General features: G+C 42.4%; 1 protein-coding gene across 1 annotated transcript in view; it reads right to left on the bottom strand.

Annotated features, from left to right (window-relative positions):
- LAMA1 (laminin subunit alpha 1) overlaps nucleotides 1-23952 on the bottom strand; it is a 168294-nt gene that overhangs the window by 113115 nt on the left and 31227 nt on the right. Inside the window, exons 2-3 of the mRNA XM_081790773.1 lie at nucleotides 22425-22595; nucleotides 22123-22235 (exon numbers count right to left, since the gene is read on the bottom strand). Coding sequence (XP_081646899.1) covers nucleotides 22123-22235; nucleotides 22425-22595 — 284 coding nt within the window. The remainder of the gene's footprint in view (nucleotides 1-22122; nucleotides 22236-22424; nucleotides 22596-23952) is intronic.

The raw sequence follows: 23952 nt of genomic DNA, 5'->3' as shown, positions 1-23952 counted from the left end.
CACCATAACAATACCCATCACCCATCCTCCTTAATACCCATCACCCAGCCAGCCCATCCCCCACCTTCTTTCCTCCACCAACCCTTGGTTTGTTGTCTATCCTTAAGAGTCTCTTGTGGTTTGGTTCCCTCTCTTCTCTCCCCCCGCCCCCCCATCCCCATATATTCATCTGTTTTGTTTCTTAAATTCCACATATGAGTGAAATCATATGGTATTTATCTTCTACTGGTTTTCAGAGCAACGCCCAAACTAATTGAAGGGAGAATATCTTCCTCTTTACTCATTACCTATCCAGTTGCTTTTGCAAATATTTCCATCATAGGAGTAGAACTCCATGATCATGGAACCTTGATCCTTCACCACTGGTGACTATGTTAAACTAGACTTTAAAAAATAGAGGTGCCCAGTGAGACAGTGTGATGGGGCAGCCCATTTGAGAGGGATAGAAGGAAAGGAAATTTACAAAGACAGCTGAAATGAACTGTATTTACCTTCATTTTTCCAGTTTCACATTTAAAAGTGGAAAGAGCTAATAGGATGACTTCATACATTTTAAGAGCTTTATGTGTGTCATCTCATTTAATCCCAAACAACTCCTTGAATTCCAAATGATTGTTGTTCCCAGTTAATATATTTTTTTTTCAAAAGTTTATTTATTTTTTTTGAGAGAGAGGCAGAGAGAGAAGGAAAGAGAGAGAATCCCAGGGAGGCTCCACACTGTCAGCGTGGAGCCCGACGTGGGGCTCGAACTCACAGACTGCAAGATCGTGACTTGAGCAGAAATCAAAAGTCAGATGCTCAACCAACAGAGCCACCCAGGTGCTCCCTCTTCCATTTTACATATTCAAAAACTGATGAATAGAGACGGTAAGAGACCAACTACGGAGTTGTAGGTTCCAATAAGAAATCAGGCAGATTTCAGGTAGAAATCAGGCTGACTCCAAAGTCAGCCACCACACATCCTCCAGAGCGCTGGTCCCCAAGTGACCACACATACCTAAGGTTGCTGAACTTCCTTTTTGTGATACAAAAATGAAAGATTCCTAACATTCACTTGGACAGTGCATTCATATCTAAACAAGTGCCGTGGAAGTTGTTCCAGTTAACTCTGGCATTTCTGTCGTGAGAGTCCTGGATGAGCCATGGGAGGGTATGGAGAATGTGCCAGAAACAAAAATTAATGACAGCTCATGCTTAATGTAGCACTTACTGTGGCCCAGGACAATGCTAAAGGCCTTATCAGAATTATTAATGCTTCATTAGAATCATTAGCTTTTCTAATCCTACCACTAAATTCTTCTTATGAAGTACATGCCGTTATTTCCACCACTTTACAGATGAGGAAACCGAGGCACCACAGAAAGGTTGTGTAATCTCAAGATCTCACAGGTACTCAAATGTGTAGCACAGGGCTTTGAGCCCACGCAGTCTGTACTCAACCACTATGCACACTGCTACGGCTGGCAAGGTTCCAGGCTGGGTCAACTGGTGGGTCCTAGCCTAGTGTTTCCATTATTTCAATATCATGTTCTTGTATTTTCATTAAACTCTTTGTCAGCTTTCATACTGAGAGCTTAACCATAAGAAAAGGACACCAAATGGAAGGAGAACCAGAAGGGAGAAACTTCAGGACAATCCTTCAAGGAAGGAAACGTTTAACTCTTATCTTGATCAAGACCTTGGGCTGTGAAGCTAGGCATTGTTGTCACAATCTCTCAATAAATAGTCCTCAAGGTCCCCAAATTGGAGACCAAAAAAAAAAAACAACCAGCCACAAACCAAGAAAGGGACTGGGAGCTATAAATCTGCAAAAGAGGAGAGGAATGCATGAAGCATTTAAACACAGTCTGTCCTCACTTAAGCTGTGTTATTGACTGAATTGTGTCCCCAAAACTCATATGCTGAAGTCCTAACCCCTAGGACTGCAGAATGTGACTATATACGCAGACAGGGTCTTTAAAGAGGTAATTAAAGTTAAATGAGGTCATATAAATGAGCCCTGATCTAATATGCCCAGTGACTTTATAAGAAGATTAGGACACAGATGCACACACACCGAAGGGGGACCATATGGGGACACAGTAAGAAGCCATCTGCAAGCCAACAAGATAAGTCCCAGAAGAAATTAACCCTGCCAACATTTTGACCTTGGACTTCTAGCCTGCAGAAGTCTGAGTATATAAATTTCTGGCATTTGTTTGTTTGTTTGTTTTTTACTGTTTATTTATTTTTGAGAGAGAGACAGAACATGAGCAGGGAAGGGGCAGAGAGAGAGGGAGACACAGAATCCGAAGCAGGCTCCAGGCTCCGAGCTGTCAGCACAGAGCCTGATGCGGGGCTTGAACCCACAAATCATAAGATCATGACCTGAGCTGAAGTCGGACACTTAACTGACTGAGCCGCCAGCACCCCTAAACTTCTGTTGTTTAAGCCACCACGTCTTTCGTATTTGCTATGACAGGCCTAGCAAATTCATACAAGTTCTAATTCACGAACTGTGCATTGATAAACAGGACTTAACACACAACATAGAACAAGTGAGGGATTCTATGTTAGTATATAGAATCTTAAACATTTGCCCTAATGAAATCTGTGATAGTCCTGTGTTTCTTTAGGGTTTTTTTTTTTTTGTTGCTTTTGGTTTTTTGCATGGTTGACTAAACTGCCTTTTGTCTCCACGTAAGGTTGGCTGAACACAAGCTGATGAAGCAGTTTTCACTAGACTCAGAGCCACTGCGGTCTTGCCAAACCTGCAGCTGATACAGCCATTTCAAAATCCACCTTCATCACGGTTTTCCACCAGGTGGCCTTTGTTAATGATCACTGGAATGCACATAAACAGTGTCACATAAATAAAGTAGACGTACATCGAACACCACTTTCTACAGTGGAATCCAGACAGGAATTTTCACGTGGGCCGCCATCTTAAACATATCAAATTCACCTCAGGGACACGCATCTGAAAAATACAGAGAGCCTCATTCTCCAACATTGGAGGTTAATTTCCAACGTACATGGAGAAGTGAAGTATCTCATCTCCACAGAAAGCTCAACTTCTCTCTGCTGGGCCACGTAATCCGCGGGGACCCAGATACCGCGCAGGATCCCCTCTGGAAATTCTCCATACAAGCATTTACCTGCCTCCGCGACGGTCACTACACAGTGAATGGAGGAATGTTTTCTTTCTAATGTGATGGAAAAGAGCTTTTTGCCAACCAAAGAGTTTGGGGTTATGGGTTAAATTATATGTTTTAAAAGCTAAGTGCATTTGATAAGTAATATTGCTCAATTATCCCTCCAAAAAGTAGTGAATTTGCGCTTTGTAAGCTTTATTTCTTAGGACATTATTAGGCTATGAAATTCAGAATGACCATTTGAATTAGTATTTACTACTCAGGAATAAAGAGGTTATTATTTACCAGAAGGCTGACTACTACCACAGATATGAACCTCTGCTGGTTTTAGAGTATACATCACTCACGCATCTAATCAGTTGATAATCATGGGAAGCAGCAGGGGGAGTTTGGGGCTTAGGTTACTTGACGCACAGGATACGTGCGATGCACTTTTTAGGTAAACCCCTTACGGGCAATCACCTTACAATGTCATTTCTACCATATTTTAGTTGGCTGTTTTACTGATCTCTCTTCATTTTAGGACCTGTATACAAAATTAACAGACAGAAGGAAACAGCGTTGTGAATGAGAAGAGCATTCTGGAATAAAACTAGATTTCTTTTCCTTTAAATTTGGTGCTGTCATTAGAAATGCAAAATGAACACATCAAAAATCCCGATCTGCCCTCTGCTGTCTTTTCTTTTTTGCCTTTTCTTTTCACTGGGATGGGGGGACTTGGCTACCGGTAGTGACAAATTTAAATCAAGTAGGTTTCTTTCCTTAACTTGAAGATTCGCGTCTCAGAAAAACGAGGAATGGCCCACTTTTGAACCAAGATGCTTCAAGCAGGCCAGGCCTCTGTGCCTGCTGATGTCCCCCCGCTGTGTGTGGGGACGAGGAAAGCCTGTCTAAAAAGGAAACGGTAACTTATAACCAGCAATCGGAGGATGGGGAAGCGATACTCAAAACATCTGTCAGAAGCAGTTCTGTGTTTCATCAACTAGAAAAGCTATTTTAAAAAGGACAGTCAGTAAGCTGTCCCATGTCACAGTTTCCATTTAAGGACGACTAGCAAGTATTTCAAAGGAAAAGTGTCACACTACTTGAAGAAGTCAAAACTGGACAGTAAGAGGTTGGTTTTCATTCCCTGTGTCAGTGCATTTCTCCACATAATTGTTCCCAGTGCTCAATGTTGCCAAGTGTTCTGGAACGCTTTTGCTAAATTTTGTGGAAGATTAGTCGGAACTACCTCAAAAGCACAACGAGGCATGTCACCCAATGCCCTGCGTGGATATCTTCACCCTTTTTCCCACTCTGTGTCCTGTGACGGCCCAGCACCCCTACGATGAGACAAACCCGCTTGTGAGATGCACGTACTGGTCACTCTCAGACCTAAGAAATACAAAAGGCACCTTTCCTATCCCCTGACTCCTACCCTCCACCAGTTTTTCACCTATGAATCTCATAGCCTTCGAAATTACATTTGGCTTTTCCCCAAAATGCAGCCTCCCGTTGATTTATGTTGGAGCAGAAGTGGCAATAAATAATTTCCCTTTCTTCCCCTACTCACAGTGAAGTAGGCTCAGAAATCTGTCACAGAGACTGAAGAAAGAAGTCAGCGATATTCCAGAAAAAGGGAAAAAATGGAGGTTGCGGCTTTAATGGGTAGCTGTAGTGGTCTGTGTGGCTCTGCGTCACGGGCGGAGTGGACACGTGCACACCGGCCCCGTGACCTTGCCCTGCGGGTCAGGAACCTGTGTCCTATGACAACCTGCCCGACAAGAGAAGAATAGGGACGTGGCCCTACCTGGGTCAGCTCTTCAGCCAGCTAGACAAACACCTGCTCCTCTCCAGGGGAGGAGGAGGGAGAGGCAGAGAAGCAGAGATGTCATTCTCAGAGATGCTCCCCATAGGGACACATGAGGACGGGAGCAAGGAGTGCTCCCTAACAACGTTTCACTGGAGCTTCATTCAATAAACACTGACTGAGTGTCTGCTTTGTGACGGGGACTGTATGGGGCAGGTGCAACCAGTACAGCGGGGAAGGGGAGGACATGGTTAGCATGGCTGGATGCCCTGATGGACAAGACAGAGGTTAGCCAAGTCCCCAGGAAGACAGAAGGTGTTGAAGGTGTCTGGCTGTGGCAGGGGAGGCCAGCCTAAACTGGAGAAGATGGGGTGGTCAGGGAAGTCTTCTCTGAAAAGAGGGGAGGCCTGAGGAGGAGATGTCGAGGTAAAGCAAGAGAAGGAGCAGAGGGACAAGGAGGGAAGACCCTGCAGGGCCAGAGCACAGAGTGGTGTAGAAATGGCAGGAGGCCAGGCCAGCTTGGGTGTAGACAGAAGGGGGGAGACAGGGAAGGACACCATGTTCAAACTTTTAGACCATTAGAGGACCTTGAACCAGGGGGCTGCGGAGTCAGCAGGGGTGAAAAGATAATGGAACTGGATGTTGGTGCTGGGAAATCGGGAGAGATGGTGACACTGATGTAGTGAAGGCCAAGACCAAAAATAGAAAAGGTCAAGCGTTTTCTTTTTCTTTTTTTTTTTTAATGTTTATTTATTTTTGAGAGACAGAGACATGGCACGAGTGGGAGAGGGGCAGAGAAAGACACACACACAGAATCGGAAGCAGGCTCCAGGCTCTGAGCTGTCAGCACAGAGCCCGACGTGGGGCTTGAACTCACAAGCTGTGACATCATGATCTGAGCCGAAGTTGGACACTCAGCCGACTGAGCCACCCAGGTGCCCCTCTTTTTTTTTTTTTTTTAAGTTTATTTATTTATTTTGAGAAAGAGAGAGCATGAGTGAGGGAGGGGCAGAGAAAGAGTTAGAAAGAATCCCAAGATGGCTCCATGCTGTCTTCACAGAGCCGGATGCAGGGCTAGAACTCACAAACTGAGATCATGACCTGAGCTGAAGCCGAGAGTCGGATACTTAACTGACCGAGCCACCCAGGTGCCCCAAAGGGTTTTCTAAAAAGTCAAATATAAGTTTGAAGAAAACACAAAGAGGTCAGGCAGAGCTCTCCAACTCTGGCAGGACCCTCTATCCGCCTCTGGAAGATGGAACTGGTCTGTCCCACATGGCCCCACAACCCGCACTTCCCCCTTCTTTCCTCAGTCTCAGAAACTTCTGGCTACAAACATTTGGAAATCAACTTCTTTCCACTTCATCTGCTAGAACTCCCAAAGGCCTATGGTGCCCTAGTCGTTCTCGCAACAGGTCGCGTGCTTCCGATCCCTTCTCATCACTAATCATGAGAAAACAGTGTCATCACACCCTATGAAAGTAAAAGGGGCTCCTAATCATTAAGCCTCCCAAATCCAAGTGGCGATACCATCCAGAAAAGCTGTGTAAATCTGCACTTGACCGACTCCACTAAACATTAACCTATTAGTTACACATTTACAACTCCTAGAAACAATAATTATGTGTTTCTTTCCTTTGGTCACGAAATCTAGCCGGATCGTTTATAGTTTTAGCACTAGAGAAATTAGAAAGCATTTTATTTTTTGTTTTTGCAAGATTTCATTCTTTGGTCTATGTCCTATTTAAAGATTGTCATTTTTCTTTAGACACATCTAACTTCACTGAGCATCTATCACTTGTCAGGCATCAAATGGATGGTTATCACATTTAAATGATCACGCTTAAAGCTTTTTTTAAAAAAAAAGAATATCTAAATAAGTGTCTCACGTAGGATGGCTTTTTGTTTACTTAAAAAAAATGTGGTGGGGTGCCTGGGTGGCTCAGTCGGTTAAGTGGCCGACTTTGGCTCAGGTCATGATCTCACGGTCCGTGAGTTCGAGCCCCGCGTCAGGCTCTATGCTGACCGCTCAGAGCCTGGAGCCTGTTTCAGATTCTGTGTCTCCCTCTCTCTCTGACCCTCCCCCGTTCATGCTCTGTCTCTCTCTGTCTCAAAAATAAATAAACGTTAAAAAAAATTAAAAAAAAAAAGAAATTAAAAAAAAAATGTGGTGAAAATGTAAAATGGTGCAGCCATTATGGAAGACAGTATGGAAGACAGTCCTCAAAAAATTAATCATAGAATTACCATATGACCAAGCAATCCCACTTCTGAAAGCAGGGACTCAAACAGATACCAATATACCAATGTCTATAGTGGCACTACTCACAATACCCAAGAGATGGAAATAACCCAAATATCCATCAGTGGATAAATGGGTCAACAAACCCTGGGATGTCCCTATTCAGCCTTAAAGAGGAATGAAATTCTAATACGTAACACAACATGGGTGAACGTTGAGGACATTATGCTAAGTGAAATAAGCCAGATGCAAAGGATAAATACTGCATGATTCCACTCATATGGGTCACCTCAAATTCATAGAGACTTGATTATTCACCTAGAGGTAAATAGTGGTGATGATTTCACAACAGTGTGAATGTACTTAATGCCACTAAATGGCACGCTTAAAAAAAAATGGTTACGATGGCAAATTTTATGTATATTTTACCACAAGAAAAAAAAAAGGATGGGAAAATAGGGAGAGAAAAGTAAATGGCATGAAGATTCAACTTTTCCTGGAAGATGGAGGTTTCTGAATTGCACGTGAGTAGAACACATTATTTCTAGTCAGGGAACTCTGGAGAAGCCCATGAAGCCACGTGGAGGTCAAGCAAACAGCTCAGAAGGGACATCGGGAATCTCATCTTTCCCATGACCTTGTTTCTGTCATGATGGTACTTCACAAAATACAAAATCCAAGCCCCAAACCACTCAGGTTGGAGAAGGGAAGGAGGCCCTGGCGATGCCTTGACTGAAGACCCACAGTTCAGACAGACTGCTTTCCTCCCTGGAGCTACTTCCTGAACCACGAGCTGACTTCTGGGAAGCCCTGTTTCCTGCCTGGCCCGTAGGTAAATCTGGTATAAAGCAATAAATAACCCCGAATAGTGGCCACCTCAGTGGAGGCCTACTGCCTGGTTACGTTACTGGCTTTTCTGTGCTTCTACTGTATGAAGAACAAAGGTAAATATCCTCTGATAACAGGCCATAAAACACTACAGAAAAGAGAAAATTTTAAATTATAAGACGGATGACAATTTTCAGTCACCCTCTACATATGAGGGGGAAAGTTCTTAGAAACTTGTGAATATGTACTACATCAGTCACTTGATTTACTTTTAAAAACTATGATTAAGAGTCCAAAGTTGATCAAAAACTATTATAGAGGGGGGTATATGGGAACTCTTATACTTTTCACTCAGTTTTCCTATAAATCGAAAACTTCTCTGCAAAATAAAGTCTATATTACTTTAGTAACTATAAAATAGTTTGTCAAAAACTATAGTTACTTTAGTAACTATAAAATAGTTTGTCAAAAACAAACTATTTACACATGACTATCGTAGTTATCACTCTAAGAAAGCTTAAACCACCCCAGTTGGCTAATGGGTGGTTTTAAGACTTCACCAAATTTCTCAGGATATCCGGTGTGGACAGCTGTGACTCCCCAGCTAATAATCTGCAGGTTTTAATTTGATCACACAGCTTTTCCAGACTTCATTTCCGTACCTTATGGCGCATAAAGGGCAGGCCAGAGGGAGCCAGTGCCCTCCGAGTATCTGGATACAAATCTCAAAGGGATCCCAGGCCTCAGGAAGTGCACTGGCATAAACAGGCTGCTGTCCGGGTCACTAAGGATTTTCTACCTTTATCGCTCTGGCAACTTTGCCTGTCATCTCACCAAGAATAATGCTCACAGAGCAAGACTTCCAGATTCACTCTCCCCCAGGTAACACATTTTAATTTCTTACCATCTAGAGAATTATAAAACTAGATTTGATGTTTTCCACAAGTCAGGCTTAAAATGATAAATCCAGAGCGTGTTCTATTGTCCCCACTGCATGATTCACAACGAAGAACGCGAACGCGAATCGATCCGTTCTTTACTTGTTCCGCATTGTAAGTGTGGTGTGAAATAATGCATAGGAAAACACTTCATAAGATGCTCACTATGGCTGGAAGGTACCACTATCAGAGTTTTTGTTACTTTTCTCAAGTGCCATAGTGATTCTTCTGACAAGTGGTACCTCCCCAAACAATGATATTTAGAGTTAATTCAACGTTTTGCTGGCTGGTTACAAGAGGAGTTGAAAATTCTGTCCTGCCTCTTGCATGGATGTTCAAATATCTAAGAGTGTCATGTTACAAGCAATTTGATGGCTCCTGTAGAGGTGAATAATCATGGCATAATTTATACCTGTGAAGGTAATAGACAAGGATAAATAAACATTGTTTAAGCATCTGAATTCAGCCCAGTGCCCCCAAATATATGTCCAATACAGTGACATAAATCAATAAGTATATGTTACATCTGAATAAATGCATGAACAAATAATAACAAATAAACAAACAAGCAAATAGTAGATGCTCTGCTATTCGATTAGCAGAGAACAAAAATCGAAGGGAAATGTTAATCTCTGAGCTGCTGAGGGGTTGTGAGACACACACACTCACTGTCAGAGAGCATATAAAATAACAAATATTTCTGAAAAACTAAGGCAGTGAAGATCACATTTGAGGGGCGCCTGGGTGGCTCAGTTGGTTAATATCTGACTTCGGCTCAGGTCATGATCTCACGTTGATGAGTTCGGGCTCACTTCAGGTGAGCTCGAGCCCTGCTTTGGACGAGCCCTGCTTCTCTCTCTCTCTCCCTCTCTCTCTCTGCCCCTCACTCACTTGCATCCTCTCTCTCTCTCTCTCAACAAAAGAAAAAAGATCACATTTGAAAGATGTTTAAGCTCTTTGACCCAATAATCCCATTTCTCGGAATCTACACTAAAATATAATCAGACCTTCAGTCATAAAAATATCCAAACATTTGTTGCAGCATGACTTTATAAAATTGGAAATGCCTTATATGTCCAACAATGGGAACAGGTTGAATAAATTATCATGTACCCAGATGGTGACCTATTATTCTGTCATTAAATATTGTTACAGGAATTTCGAGGATGGCCATGAAGAAGAAGTTGGTACTGCCTGGCCCTCCCGGAGTAAACAACTAGAAAACTGGATAAAGTATACAAAAGAGTGGTTCTAAAAAATTAGGGAGGCCTGAGTGGCTCAGTCAGTTAAGCACCCAACTTTGTCTCAGGTCATGATCTCACGATTTGTGAGTTCGAGCCCCACATCGGGCTCTGTGCTGACAGCTTAGAGTCTGGAGCCTGCTTCCGATTCTGTGTCTCCCTCTCTCTCTGCCCCCCCCCCCCCCCGTTCATGCTCTGTCTCTCTCTGTCTCAAAAATAAATAAACGTTAAAAAAAAAATTAAAAAAAAAATAAAGTGAGAAACTTCCAGAGGAGTTGGTGGTGGGAGGGGGAGGGGGAGGGGCTGGTAGAGCGCAGACTGGGAAGGCACAGGAGGAGGTGGTGGGGCCGTGGAAATGGTCTGTATTTCTATAAGGCTGTGGCTTACACATGTGTCTGTAGGTGTCAAAACCCATCCAACTATACCCTTACGACGGGTGCATTTCACAGTGTGTAAACTGTATCTCAATCAACAGGAAAAATGAAAGAAGACACTTATTATAGGACTGAATGTACTATTTTAGCTCCATAAACATGCCTTTCCCTAGCTGCTCTCCTGTGTACCCTTCCTCATTCCCTGCTCCCTTCCTTCACTCCCTTCATTTGGGTTGTCTCCCTGATTCCCTAAGCTTCCCTTCCTTATGTTCTCCAAGCACCCTCAACCCCTATTCCACAGGACCAAAGAGGTCTGCTTACTTGCCCATTTCCCCCACGACCAGAGGCCCTGAAGGCCAGACTCGGCCTTAAGTAACAATCAAAGCAGCAGTGATAACAACCAATATATAAGGAAGCTACTGTTTGTTGCGTACCTTCTCTGTGCTAAGGGTTTTCCCCAAATGCCATCACTGTCTTGTTCATCAAGGAATCCTGAGGCCCTAGCACCCAATAGGCAGAGATCATGAATTATTAAATATATACCGTGTTCTCACCTAGGATGGAATAGATCAAAAGGTAATTCCTAAGGCACCTGGGTGGTTCAGTCGGTCAAGTGTCCGACTTAGGCTCAGGTCATGATCTTACGATTTGTGAGTTCAGGCCCCGTGTCAGGCTCTGTGCTGACAGCTCAGAGCCTGGAGCCTGCTTCGGATTCTGTGTCTCCCCTCTCTCTACCCCTCACCTGATCACACTCTGTCTCTCTCTCAGAAACAAATAAACATTAAAAAAAAAATCTAAAAAAAAAAGGTAACTCCTGGTAATTAATATCACAAGTGATTTTTTAGAAACTTTTTGCCTTGTATTTTTTTATATTTCAAAAATTTCCACTTTTATATCAAAATAAAGGATGTTTCTGCACAGAGAAAAGGTCAATTGAAGACATTGAAAACACAAGAGCTATTCTGAGGTATAGCTGAGGTATTCATGAGCTCCTTTGTTTTTTTTCTAGTTGTCCCAGCTTTATTTTTAAGGATAAAGATGCTGCAGTTTGAGTAGATCACTAAGTAAAAAGAAAGAAATAAAAACCCAGCAAACGCTAGAATGGATTCCAACGGCACCATATTTTCCAAAGAAGTATTTCTTCAGAAATTAAAACTTATCTTTATAACAGGAAGAAATAATGATTTCAGAACAGACCTCTCTCTTTCCATACATATACAAAAAACTGTATTTTGAAGTCAAAATAACTGGGGACAAAAAAAGTATATTGAGACAGGGTCTCAAAACCTGCACTGATTTCCCAGAATCCTCACCAAGGCCCAGTCTAAGAAGCCCTGTTGAGTAAGACATACTGTATTAGTGAGGCCAATCCTCTGACTTTCAAAACAAAATAAGGGGCTGGGGATGCTAAACGAAATGTGCTAAATGGCAATAGGCTTATGCTTGACTGTTCAGCAAACTATTGATAATACATAAATGATAAAGCTCAAAAATAAATCTTGTCAGGGCACCTGGGTGGCTCAGCTGGTTAAGTGTCTCACTCTTGCTTTTGGCTCAGGTCATGATCTCACACATCCTGAGATCGAGCCCCATGTCCGGCTCTGTGCTGACAGTGAGGCGCCTGCTTGAGATTCTCTCTCCCCCTCGTCCTCTGCCCCTCCCCCACTCATGCTTGCTCTCTCGGCCTCCCTCTCGCAAAATAAATCAACATTAAAAAAATAAATCTTGTCAGGAAACAGAAGTCTGCACAGTCCTTGAAGCCTGGTCTCAGTTAATTTCACTTATTCAGCTCACCCGCCAGGAACATTGAACAATTCAAGGTATAGTATTTGTGTCCCCATTTGATCCTCTAGCTCTTTAGGACACCAAAAGATAAAGGCATGGCACCTAAGACGAGCTGTGGGAGGCTGGCAGAAGAAGTCCCTCAGAGACAGGCGTTGTCAGAAGTATGAGGCAGTCACAGTTTGACAACAGGCCTCCAACTGTTTCCCCCTCCCCCGCTGACAGGCTGGGGTGGCTCCATGTTTCCTCTACTTGAATCTTCCATGACTTCAATGACCGGGTGGCCCATAGCGCCCAGGGAGGTGCTGCCACGTGACTCTGGAGGCCAGGTCTACGTGGGGACACGACTTCTGGAACTTTCTCTGGAACATTTGTGCTGGAGCCCTGAACTGCCATGTAGGCATTCTGCCTTAAGGCTGCCATGCTATGAGGACGCCCACACCAGCTCACATGGAGAGACCACACAGAGAGGTCTTGAGACCACATGAAGCCCCAGCTGCCCCAGCACCCCCTTCTCAGCTGCCCCAGTACCCTCTTCCCAGCTGCCCAGACCCCTCTTCCTAGTTGCCTCAGCACCTCCTCCCCAGCTGCCCCACCTCCAACCCCCATGCCTGCAACCTTACCCATACACCCACTCAATCAAGCCCTTCCTGAAATACTCACCCATAGAAACTGGGATAAATATAATGAATGCTGCTGTTTGAAGGCATAACGGTTTGCTGTGATTTCTTACACACTAGATACACAATAGATAACTGGAGAAGTTGTGTATGAAACAATAAAATGAGATAATAAAAATAGGAAAACAAAAGAAAGACCTATCTACGAGAGTAGCAGTTTCACAGAGAACAGGATGAAAAAGATAAAAATGCCTGAAGGACAAGGATTTTGTGTGGCTTACTTCAGACCACAATGAAGAGCTTAAGATTTCTTCCAATCTATTCTTTTTGCCAAACAAATTCAAGAAAAACTTAACATGTGAAATTGGTTGAGTATAAAGTAACAGAAAATTGAAACAGAATGAATCATTTTGAATCAATGCAAGTATACGGTTAACAATAATTCCTACCACAGTTTCCAGGAAGGGTCTTTGCCTGACCTCTTTTAATGAACAGCCAAGACTCCCCTGCAATGAGAAACTCCAACTTACATGCAATTCTTGTTCTAAAAATCTTTCAAGATTTTCCCTCTGAAGACTGTGAAATCTGCCTGTTCTTTTCTTATTTACCCTGTCAGTGTGCTTAGCAAACACCTTCTATTTGGATATGACACAATAATAAACCTAAATCTAGTTCTGGTCAATTTTTCAGAAATTTTAGGGAAAAAACAACAGACATCCAAATTAATGAGGTTTTATAAAACCCGGCAAACAAGCAGCTATTGTTTAAAGTTTCGTCTAAAACAAAGGCCCTTCTGTGATTATGTTCCCACAACAAAGTGCCACTTCCTAATTAAACCTACACAGAAAATAAAGCACTGCTTCAAAGGGCAGTTTTATTTTCAGTGCTATAGGAAACATTTCCTTTTTTTACGAAACATATTTTATCTTCTAAACGAACATTACAAATTTTGACTCACAAATCTGACCACCTCCCAGTGACACTTTTTTCCCAGGTTTAAAAATTTTTGAGGGAGAGTACAACACATTGGCTCATTTTCCTGCTTCTTGGCCAAAAAACACATGGCCGCTAGCACCCAAATCTACCAGTGACCGTAGGGAAAGGACCCCCTGAGTGGCAACATGAAGAAAGAGAAACAAGGGAAGGGTTTATAAAGGAAGACCCTGAACTATCCCACATCAGGAGGAAATTCTATGAGATCCAGCCAGTCTCCCCGTAATAGGAAAACAGTGATAGGAGACCAGGAACAAATGAGGTGAGACAGTAGCATAGTGTGGAAGGAACCAGAAGTCCCGATTTCCAATCCCAGCTTCAGCACATACAGCCACTTAACCCTAGGTGAGCCAGTGAACCGCTCTGTGCTGCAATGTGCTTACCTCCAAAGAGACCATCTGTATTCCAGGACTTTTGGGGAGAGCAGATAAAATAATATGGATGAGGAAAAAAATGCTTTGTAGTCTATAACCTATACTTATGTTAGTATGTATACAAATATAGATTCCTACATATATTCATTGTATATAAGTACACAATACATAGATTATATGTATACAATATATACATGTATAGATTTAATATGCCATATATAGATTCTATACCTACTGTATATAATTCTATATTATATATTTTTATAAGTTCTATATGATTCTAAATTCTGTATGTTATCGATAAGGCTTCCAGTCAACAGCAGGTCAGTAGTTGACTTATACATGAATTTTCAACTGCACAGGTGGTCAGTACCCCTAACCCCCACACTGTCTAAGGGTCAACTGTGTAAGTCCTACACATACATATCATATATATATGTAAAATACATATATGTTCATATACAAGGTATATGTATAGATTCCTATACACATATAGGCAATAAATATTCCTTTTTAATGGGATCATCAAAATAAAACTAAACACAAACTTGCAGTATGAACCTTGAAACTGATTTGTATTCACTGTATTACTTCATTGGCATACATAGGAGATCAAACTCTTTTTTTTAACCCAGTTATTACCCATAACAGAAAATAACTAAAATGTCAGGCATGGGGATTCTTACGCAAGTAATGGGTAAACCATGTAGAAGAATATTAATGTACTTTCAAAAATTATTAATAATGAGTTTTAGCTATGTTGGGAAATGCTACAAAGTTAATAAAACATCAGGACACAAACATATGTGTCAAAAGTTTCAGCTGAAGGGATCGTATTGCCCATTGATGAAGACAGAGCCCAGGCTCTTGAACCCCAGTGAGTTCTACTCTTGAGCAAGTTACCTGAACTCCCTAAGTCTCAGTTTTGTCATTTGTCAAAAGGAGATCATAATAAGACCAAACTCATAGTGTGAGTATGAGGATTTGATGATGTAACACCCATAATAAATCTGTTATACATGATAGCATTATTGCAGCATTATTAAATACACACAAATCCATGCAAAAGCCTAAGAGCAATATGCTGATGTTATTTGGGTTGCTTTGGAGTGAAGGGATTATAAGGTTTTCTGCCTCTTTACACTTACCTGAACCTTCTAATTTTTCTACCATGAGGCCACGTACTTTTCTAACTAGGAAAAAAAATCATTTTTGAATTATGAATGTATTTCTCAACATCTGCATAATTGCATCCTTCAACCTTCTACTAGCTAACTCCAACCAGATTACATCAAGTTCTTGGTTAACCTTTTTTTGGTGATATCTAAAGATCTTTGGGACTTCAAAGTCACTTGTGGACTACAAATATGGCAGAAGGAAAGGAAGCCCACATTTATTTAGTGTGTGGAGTTTGTCAGGTGCTTGACTAGGAACAACATTTCATCCTCAATGCTGTGACCTTCTACTTTGTAAATTATGAAAGCATAGTGCCCAGTTACACTTTACACATCTCCATGGCACCACACAATCAAGAAGTAACAATAAATACATATGTAAACAAAGGAACTGCCTCCCTTTTCCTCCACCACTGTCCTTCTTAAAGTCACGGTACCAAGGTATCACCCTGTATGGTCTCTAAACCAAGATCTAAGGACACATCCAGTCTGTCAATGTATCAAAAGGCACTCCATGGTTTGCCGATGAAAATTCCAAATTTTGCATTTTTATTCCAAAGCTGATCTAAAAACTTACTATAAGCATATTCAGGATCTGGCCAACCACGGTGAAACTACCGTTCCAGGGTTCAAGGCCGTGTCTCTGTGTTTACATGGTTGCAATGGCACAAGTGATGACCTACAGAGAAGACAGTATCTGTGCTGGTTGCAATGCAACTGCAAATCCACCCTTCTATACTCTGCTTTGGGGGGCTTTGAGTGGAGGTAATAGTAGGAGGCCAGAAGACTGGAAGGCAGCCTCCCCCACGCCTCCCCTGGTTCCCCTTCAGCCATTAGCATCCTCGAGTTCCCTTGGTACTCTCTTCCCCAGTCCTCCAACACTGTTTAACCTGTTCCTCGTGCTAGATACATCCCTGTAAATAACTGGTGTGGTTTCTGATTTCCTGATTGGATGGACCCAGCTGATACAAAACAGCATGTATTTCACAGTATACCAACTTTCAAAAGTTGTAGTAAAATATACATAACGTAAAAAATGACCATTGTAGCCATTTTAAGTGTGCGGTCTATTGGCACGAAGTACATTCACATTGTTGTGCAGCCACCTCCGCCATCTACCTTGAGAACTTTTTCACCTTCCCAAACTGAAAGCCTGCACCCATGAAACACTGACTCCTCAGTCCCTCCTCCCCTCAGCTCTGGCAGACATCATTCTACTTTCTCTCTCTCTAGAGAGAGAACCACACCGGTGCTGCATAGAAGTAGAGTCATGCAGGGTGCCTGGGTGGCTCAATTGGTTGAGTGTCCGACTTCGGTTCAGGTCATGATCTCGCAGTTTGTGAGTTCGAGCCCCGCATCAGGGTCTGTGCTGACAGCTCAGAGCCTGGAGCCTGCATCCAATTCTGTGTCTCCCTCTCTCTCTGCCCCTCCCCCGCTCATACTCTTTCTCTCTCTCTCTCTTCTCTCAAAAAGAAAAAAGAAAGAAGTAGAGTCATGCAGTATTTGTCCTTCTGTGTTTGGTTTATTTCACTTAGCATGTTTTCAAGGTTCATCCATGTTGCTGCATGTATCGGAATTTGCTTTCTTTTAGCTCACCAAACTCCACACCCGAAAAACAAATAACCCAGTGAAGAAATGGGCAGGAAACATGAATAGACACTTCTCTAAAGAAGACACCTGGATGGCCAACAGGCACATGAAAAGATGCTCAACGTCGCTCCTCATCAGGGAAATACAAATCAAAATCACACTCAGATATCACCTCACGCCAGTCAGAGTGGCCAAAATGAACAAATCAGGAGACTATAGATGCTGGAGAGGATGTGGAGAAACGGGGACCCTCTTGCACTGCTGGTGGGAATGCAAACTGGTGCAGCCACTCTGGAAAACAGTGTGGAGGCCTCAAAAAATTAAAAATAGATCTACCCTATGACCCAGCAATAGCACTGCTAGGAATTTACCCAAGGGATATAGGAGTACTGATGCATAGGGGCACTTGTACCCCAATGTTTATAGCAGCACTCTCAACAATAGCCAAATTATGGAAAGAGCCTAAATGTCCATCGACTGATGAATGGATAAAGAAATTGTGGTTTATATACACAATGGAATACTACGTGGCAATGAGAAAGAATGAAATATGGCCCTTTGTAGCAACGTGGATGGAACTGGAGAGTGTGATGCTAAGTGAAATAAGCGATACAGAGAAAGACAGATACCATATGTTTTCACTTTTATGTGGATCCTGAGAAACTTAACAGAAACCCATGGGGGAGGGGAAGGGAAAAAAAAAAAAAAACAAAGAGGTTAGAGTGGGAGAGAGCCAAAGCATAAGAGACTCTTAAAAACTGAGAACAAACTGAGGGTTGATGGGGGGTGGGAGGGAGGGGAGGGTGGGTGATGGGAATTGAGGAGGGCACCTTTTGGGATGAGCACTGGGTGTTGTATGGAAACCAATTTGGCAATAAATTTCATATATTGAAAAAATAAATAAATAAATAAATAAATAAATTGTCTCTAAAAAATAATAAATACTGAAGTTAATGCCAAAAAAAAAAAAAAAAAAAAAAGAATTTGCTTTCTTTTGAAGGCAGAATTATATTCCATTCTATTTACGTACCATACTTCGTTTATTCATTCAGTTACTGACAGGCACTGGGGTTACATCCACCTTCTGGCTATTATGAATAATGCTGCTATGAACATGGGTGTGCAAGCACCTCCTTGAATTCCTGCTTTCTGTTCTTTTGGGGATATATCTAGAAGAGAATTGCTGGAGCATGTGCAAATTCTCTGTGTAACTTTTTGAGGGACCACTACACTGTGTTCCACCATACTGTACCGTTTTACATTCCCCCCAGCAATGGACCACGATTTCAGTGTCTCTGCACCCTCACCAACCCTCGTTATTTCCTGTTGTATTTTTGGTAACAGCCATGTCAGTGGGTGCAAAATGGTATCTCACCGTGGTTTGGATTTTCGAATTTCCCTATTGATGAAAGATTCTGCCTGGTGTCTAAACTTTGAAAGTAGTGGGTCTCAAACTGCAAATCCTTGGGTTCTTCTACTTAGGTTCCCTCTACCATAAGGAATACATTCAAGCGGAATCAGCAGGGCCTAAAAAAATGCTGACAAGCATTACATTCAAGATACATCAAATGGTGTGCCTGGGTGGCTCAGTTGGTTAAGCGTCCGACTTCGGCTCGGGTCATGACCTTGCAGTTGTGGGTTCGAGTCCTGAGTCGGGCTCTGTGCTGACAGCTCAGAGCCTGGAGCCTGCTTCGGATTCTGTGTCTCCCTCTCTCTCTGCCCCTCCCCTGCCCATGCTCTGTCTCTGTCTCTCTCTCTCAAAAATAAATAATAAACATTGAAAAAAATTAAAATTAAAAAAAGATCCATCAAATGCACATGCTAGTTCTCTCACTCAGAATGACTTCTCTAAAATTTTAAGTTGTCACAAAAGATCTCTGACTCAATTCAGGGGTATAGTGCTGAAGACCAAGCTCCGAAGTCACTTGATAGTGAGCAGGAAGTAGTTTATTATGTAGACTACTCACATATATGTTAGGATTAACATTTGTTAAAGTGAATCTTAAGCTTTCTTTTTCTTCCTTCCTTCTTTCCTTCTTCCCTCCCTCCTTCCCTCCCTCCTTCCCTCCACTGAGGTCATCATCTGGCTGTTCCTGAGTTCAAGCCCTGCATGGGGCTCTGCACTGACAGCATGGAGCCTGCTTTGGATCCTCTATCTCCCTCTCTCTCTCTCCCTCTCTCTCTCTCTCTCTGCCTGACTCCAGCTTGTGCTGTCTCTCTTTCAAAAATACACATTAAAAAAATAAAATTAAAAATTAAAAAAATTAAAAACCAGTGGAGAGCAATTCAGATTAGAAGAGATTTAAGAAGTCTCACAATCAAATGTGAGGAGTGGTTTTAATGGATCCTGGTTTGAAAAGGAAAAAGAGCTACAGAAGACACTGTTGGATAAACGGGGAAAGTTCGATACGGATGGTGAAACAGTTATTAGGGAATTGCTCTTAATTTTGTTAGGGCTGCAAATAGCATGGTGTCTCTTCAGGACAAATCTCTTAACTTTTTGAAGCTACAGAAAATATTGTATTGGTACAATATCATCATGACTGCCATTCGCCTGGAAACTGGGAAGCTGAAATCAAGATTGCAGAATGTTTAACAATCTCTGAGGCTCAGGGGTGGGTATGTGCATGCTTACTGTAATATGCTTTCTACATATTAAAAAATGTTCATAATAAAAAGGCTCAATAAATAAATAAATCTGAGAGAGACTTGCATAACGCACTTTTTAAAAAACTGAGAGCATGACAAAAATTTTACACTGTCTAAAAAAGGTAAAGAGGGGCGCCTGGGTGGTTCAGTCGGTTGAGCGTCCAACTTCAGCTCAGGTCATGGTCTCGCAGTTCGTGAGCTCGAGCCCCGCGTTGGACTCTGTGCTAACAAACAGCTCAGAGCCTGGAGCCTGCTTCAGATTCTCTCTCTCTCTCTCTCTCTCTCTCTCTCTCTCTCTCTCTCCACCCCTCCCCTGCTCATGCTCTGCCTCTCTCTGTCTCTCAAAAATAAATAAATGATTTAAAAAATTTTTTTAAATAAAAAATAAATTAAGAAAAAAGGTAAAGACATTTCTGAGTACCAATTAGTTTAAGTAATCTTAATTTGGAAATTTATCTAAAAAGCACTAGAAATTACCTAGAGGTCTATAACTATGTAAACATGCCTATTTTTGAAATATGCTTTAAAGACCTAAAACTGATGAGCCCCCTTGAATTCCTCAAGCCAACTCAGCTCAACCTAAAGCAAAAGAGATCCCTTCAGAGTGAAATCAAATGTGACACATTGCACGATAAATGACAGTCTAACACGGATCTGAAATCCAAAAGTAAAATGTCCAGCTGTTAGTTTGCCCCTACACTCCATACACTATCACATTTCTGATGGTGAAAACGGCTGTATTTTTCCCCTTGAAGATAGAAAATAAACTGAAAAGGCGATGGGAAAACCAAGATCTCCTGCAGTAGAGGAAGAGATTCAATTTCTCACCATTGAAATAAAAACAGGCCAGGCCAAAATGGGGGTTCTTTTCTCTTTTGCTTTAGGGAGGTTTACAAATATTAAGACATGACATAATAACGCAAGACATACGGCTGAAAACAACTGAAAGTGTTATTTTACTGAAATACTATGAACCTAAACATGGGGAAAAATCTCCTGAGCCTCACCTTTTGCTACTTTATTTACTGTTATTATTAGAAATAATACATTTTCTAATAGGCCCTGCTAATTCCACTTGAATGTATTCCTTATGGTGGAAGGAACCCAAGTAGAAGAACCCAAGGGTTCCCAGAAGAACTCAGATACATTAGAAATAATACAAAAGTTCCTTGTATGTGAATATACACACCATCACCTTGTCTTCTACTTAAACGCCTACACATTTCAAAAACTATTACTTATTTGGGGCACCTGAGTGGTCTGGACGTTCGAGTGGTCGACTCTTGATTTCGGCTCAGGCGATGATCTCACAGTCATGAGATTGAGCCCCGCACCGGGCTCTGCGCTGACAGCACGGAGCCTGCTGAGGATTCTCTCTGTCCTCTCTCTGCCCCTCCCCTACTCACGCATGGGTACACTCTCTCTCTATCAAAGTAAGTAAATAAACATTTAAAAAAACCCAAAACTAATACTTGTTCAAAGAATTATAATTATTTGTCATTAAATTTTCACAACTCCTATTTCAACCCTGCAGTGCATATTTCAATGATTTGTCTCTTTGAGCTTATAGTTAACGTGATATTGATGAGTTCTAATGTAAGAGAAATTAAATGGAAATAAATAAGAATGTCATGTAATGGCTTTTCTGGAGACCTCAACTTCGAGATTTTGACAACAGCCCAAAACACCTGCCATCTCTCTTTCATTCCTTCCTCTCAGATTTCTTTCCTTTTCCTTCCCTTTCCCAGAAACATTGGGACAACCAAGACCCATATCATATTTTTCTCCATTCTCCTATGTGGTCTTGAAGCAAAGCAAGAAGATACGGGCATGGCTGGAGCCATTTATACCTTGTCTTTCCCAACTCGTACTGAAGGCTTGCTCACAGAAGTGAGGACAATCCATTACTCTGGGACTCACCGACGGCATGACAGGGCCGGAGCATGGCCAACAGGAGTCACATCATCCCTTTGGTTTCCTAGCCTTATTTTCTACATACAACCCTTATGCAATACCTTTGCACAGTGATAATAGTAAGCCAATAACCTCAAAAGGAACTCTGCGTTTTGTCCCCTCACCCCCAGGGTGTCTGACGACATGTAGCACACAGCTTGATATGGTATCCCAAACAGGTGAGCGTGCCCCGCTCACCCAGATTCCAAGAACACCAAACCACGTGGACACAATTTCACCCATATTCTCGCAGATACCTGGGAATGATAAATGCGACAAGAAATAGACTACTTCTGTGTATCACTTGAATTCACCTGGTGGAAAACAGTCTGACCAGAATGTAAACATGCTCAGACACAAGCCAGACTTTCTGGAAGGGCATTGGGAGAGCACAACTCAGCAATCCATAGACATCCTCCAGTGCTTCTGGCCCGACCTACCTGTCTTAAGTCCAGAGTGATTGTGACCCAGTGATATTCTCTCCCGTTTTGAATACTGGGGCTTTGCCACCAGTTGTTGGTCCCATCGATTGCATGGGATATTGGGTGGCGTTCTGCGAAAAGAAAAAATATAGGCGTTCCTCTCAGCTCTTTAAAGTTTTTGACTTCCCAATGGCAAGGCTAGTGGACATGAGCGGCAGTGAAGGTGAACACAATGTTCGTGACTCCTAACAGAAGCCTTCAGTCATCATTTCTAGAGGCACCAGTCCCCAAGGGCACTTCCGAATAGGAGCGACACTTGCCTTTGGGGTTGGCGCTGTCCGCGTCGCAGATCCGGCACTGTGCGTTGCGCACGGGTCGACCGGGCACGTGCTCCACAAGCTTGCAGGACATCTCGGGCCCCCGCTCCCCACAGGTGGCGTTGGTGCTGATGTGCGCGTTGCTGGCAAGATTGAGAATGGCAGGAAACAGCCCTGAAAGTCAGGATTCACCAAGTCAGCTCAGCCACTTGAAATCGAACGAATGGGATTACTTCACCTCACTCTGCAGGTGACTCAAAAAGAGATTTTGAAGTCTGTGTGCTGAGGGAAGGAAGCCTTACACCGAGCAGCACATACGGCGGATTCAATTATATGAAATTCTAGGACAGGCAAAATTCATCTATGAGGAAACAATCGGAACAGGCAGTTGCAGGGGGTGGGAATTGATGGGGGGGCGACATGAGGGAGCTTCGGGGGGTAATGTTACATTCTACATCTCGATAAAGGTTTGGATTACACAGACGTGCTGTCATGAAAAATCACAGAAGGCACAAGTCTACAGTGTGGGTAGGTTTGAGTATTTCACTGTATGTACACCTTACCTGAAAAACAAAAAAGAATCAAACAAATATTGACGTACGTGCTTAAAAGTTTAAGAGCAGGGGTGCCTGGGTGACTCAGTCGGTTGAGCGTCCAACTTTTGGTTTTGGCTCAGATCATGATCTCACGGTTTTGTGAGCTCGAGCCCCCAAGTTGGGCTCTGTGCACTGATCACGTGGATCCTGCTTGGGATTCTCTCTCTCTCTCTCTCTCTCTCTCTCTCTATCTCTGCTCCTCCCCCACTCATGCCATCTCTGTCTCTTTCAAAATAAATAAATAAAGTTTATTAAAAAAAAGTTTAGGACCAAAGCATACTGATATCTAAACTCACTTTGAAATGCACCAAAAATGAGCTGGGTTGATGGACAGAGATGGAATACAGGTGGTAGAGAAAGAGTGAAATGTTCATTGTGGGATCTGGGTGGGAGGAGAGGTGTTCATCGTACAATTCTTTCCACTTCTCTGATTGAAAATCTTCACAATAAAATGTTGGGAAAATAGGTGTCAAGACAAGTTTCAAATGATCCAATGCATGTATCTGCCAATGAAATTCAAACACCTTTCACTTAAAAGAAGGGCACCCATTCTCTGTCCGCCTTGTTCCCGCTGCCTCTGCCAGAACTTACCTGGTCTTTCCCGTAATCATCTAGGATTTTCCCCGCCTTCTCCTTTTTCTTTACTGCCTATTTTTGTTGGTGAATACGAGTTTACAACACTATGATCCAGGTTTCAAAATTCTCTTCAGTTCAGTAATAATCTTTGCCTTTGTACACTCCTTTTTGTCTTGAGTGATTTTTATCTTTAAGCAACTGGTCCAAACTATTCAGAAAACAATTTTTGGATGACTGTGGGAGGCAGAATTGCTTTAGGGTCTTTGGAAACTTGGCTGTATCTTGTTAAAAGAAGATAAGAGCAGTGAAGATTCCATAAAGATCGAGAAACAATGGTGTACAGGACACTGAAGAGGCAT

The sequence above is a fragment of the Panthera onca genome, chromosome D3 (genome assembly GCF_046562875.1).
Source record: "Panthera onca isolate mPanOnc1 chromosome D3, mPanOnc1 haplotype 2, whole genome shotgun sequence".
NCBI classification, from domain to species: Eukaryota; Metazoa; Chordata; class Mammalia; order Carnivora; family Felidae; genus Panthera; species Panthera onca.
The sequence above is the reverse complement of the archived record's forward strand: the minus strand, read 5'-3'. Positions and strand labels throughout refer to the sequence as shown.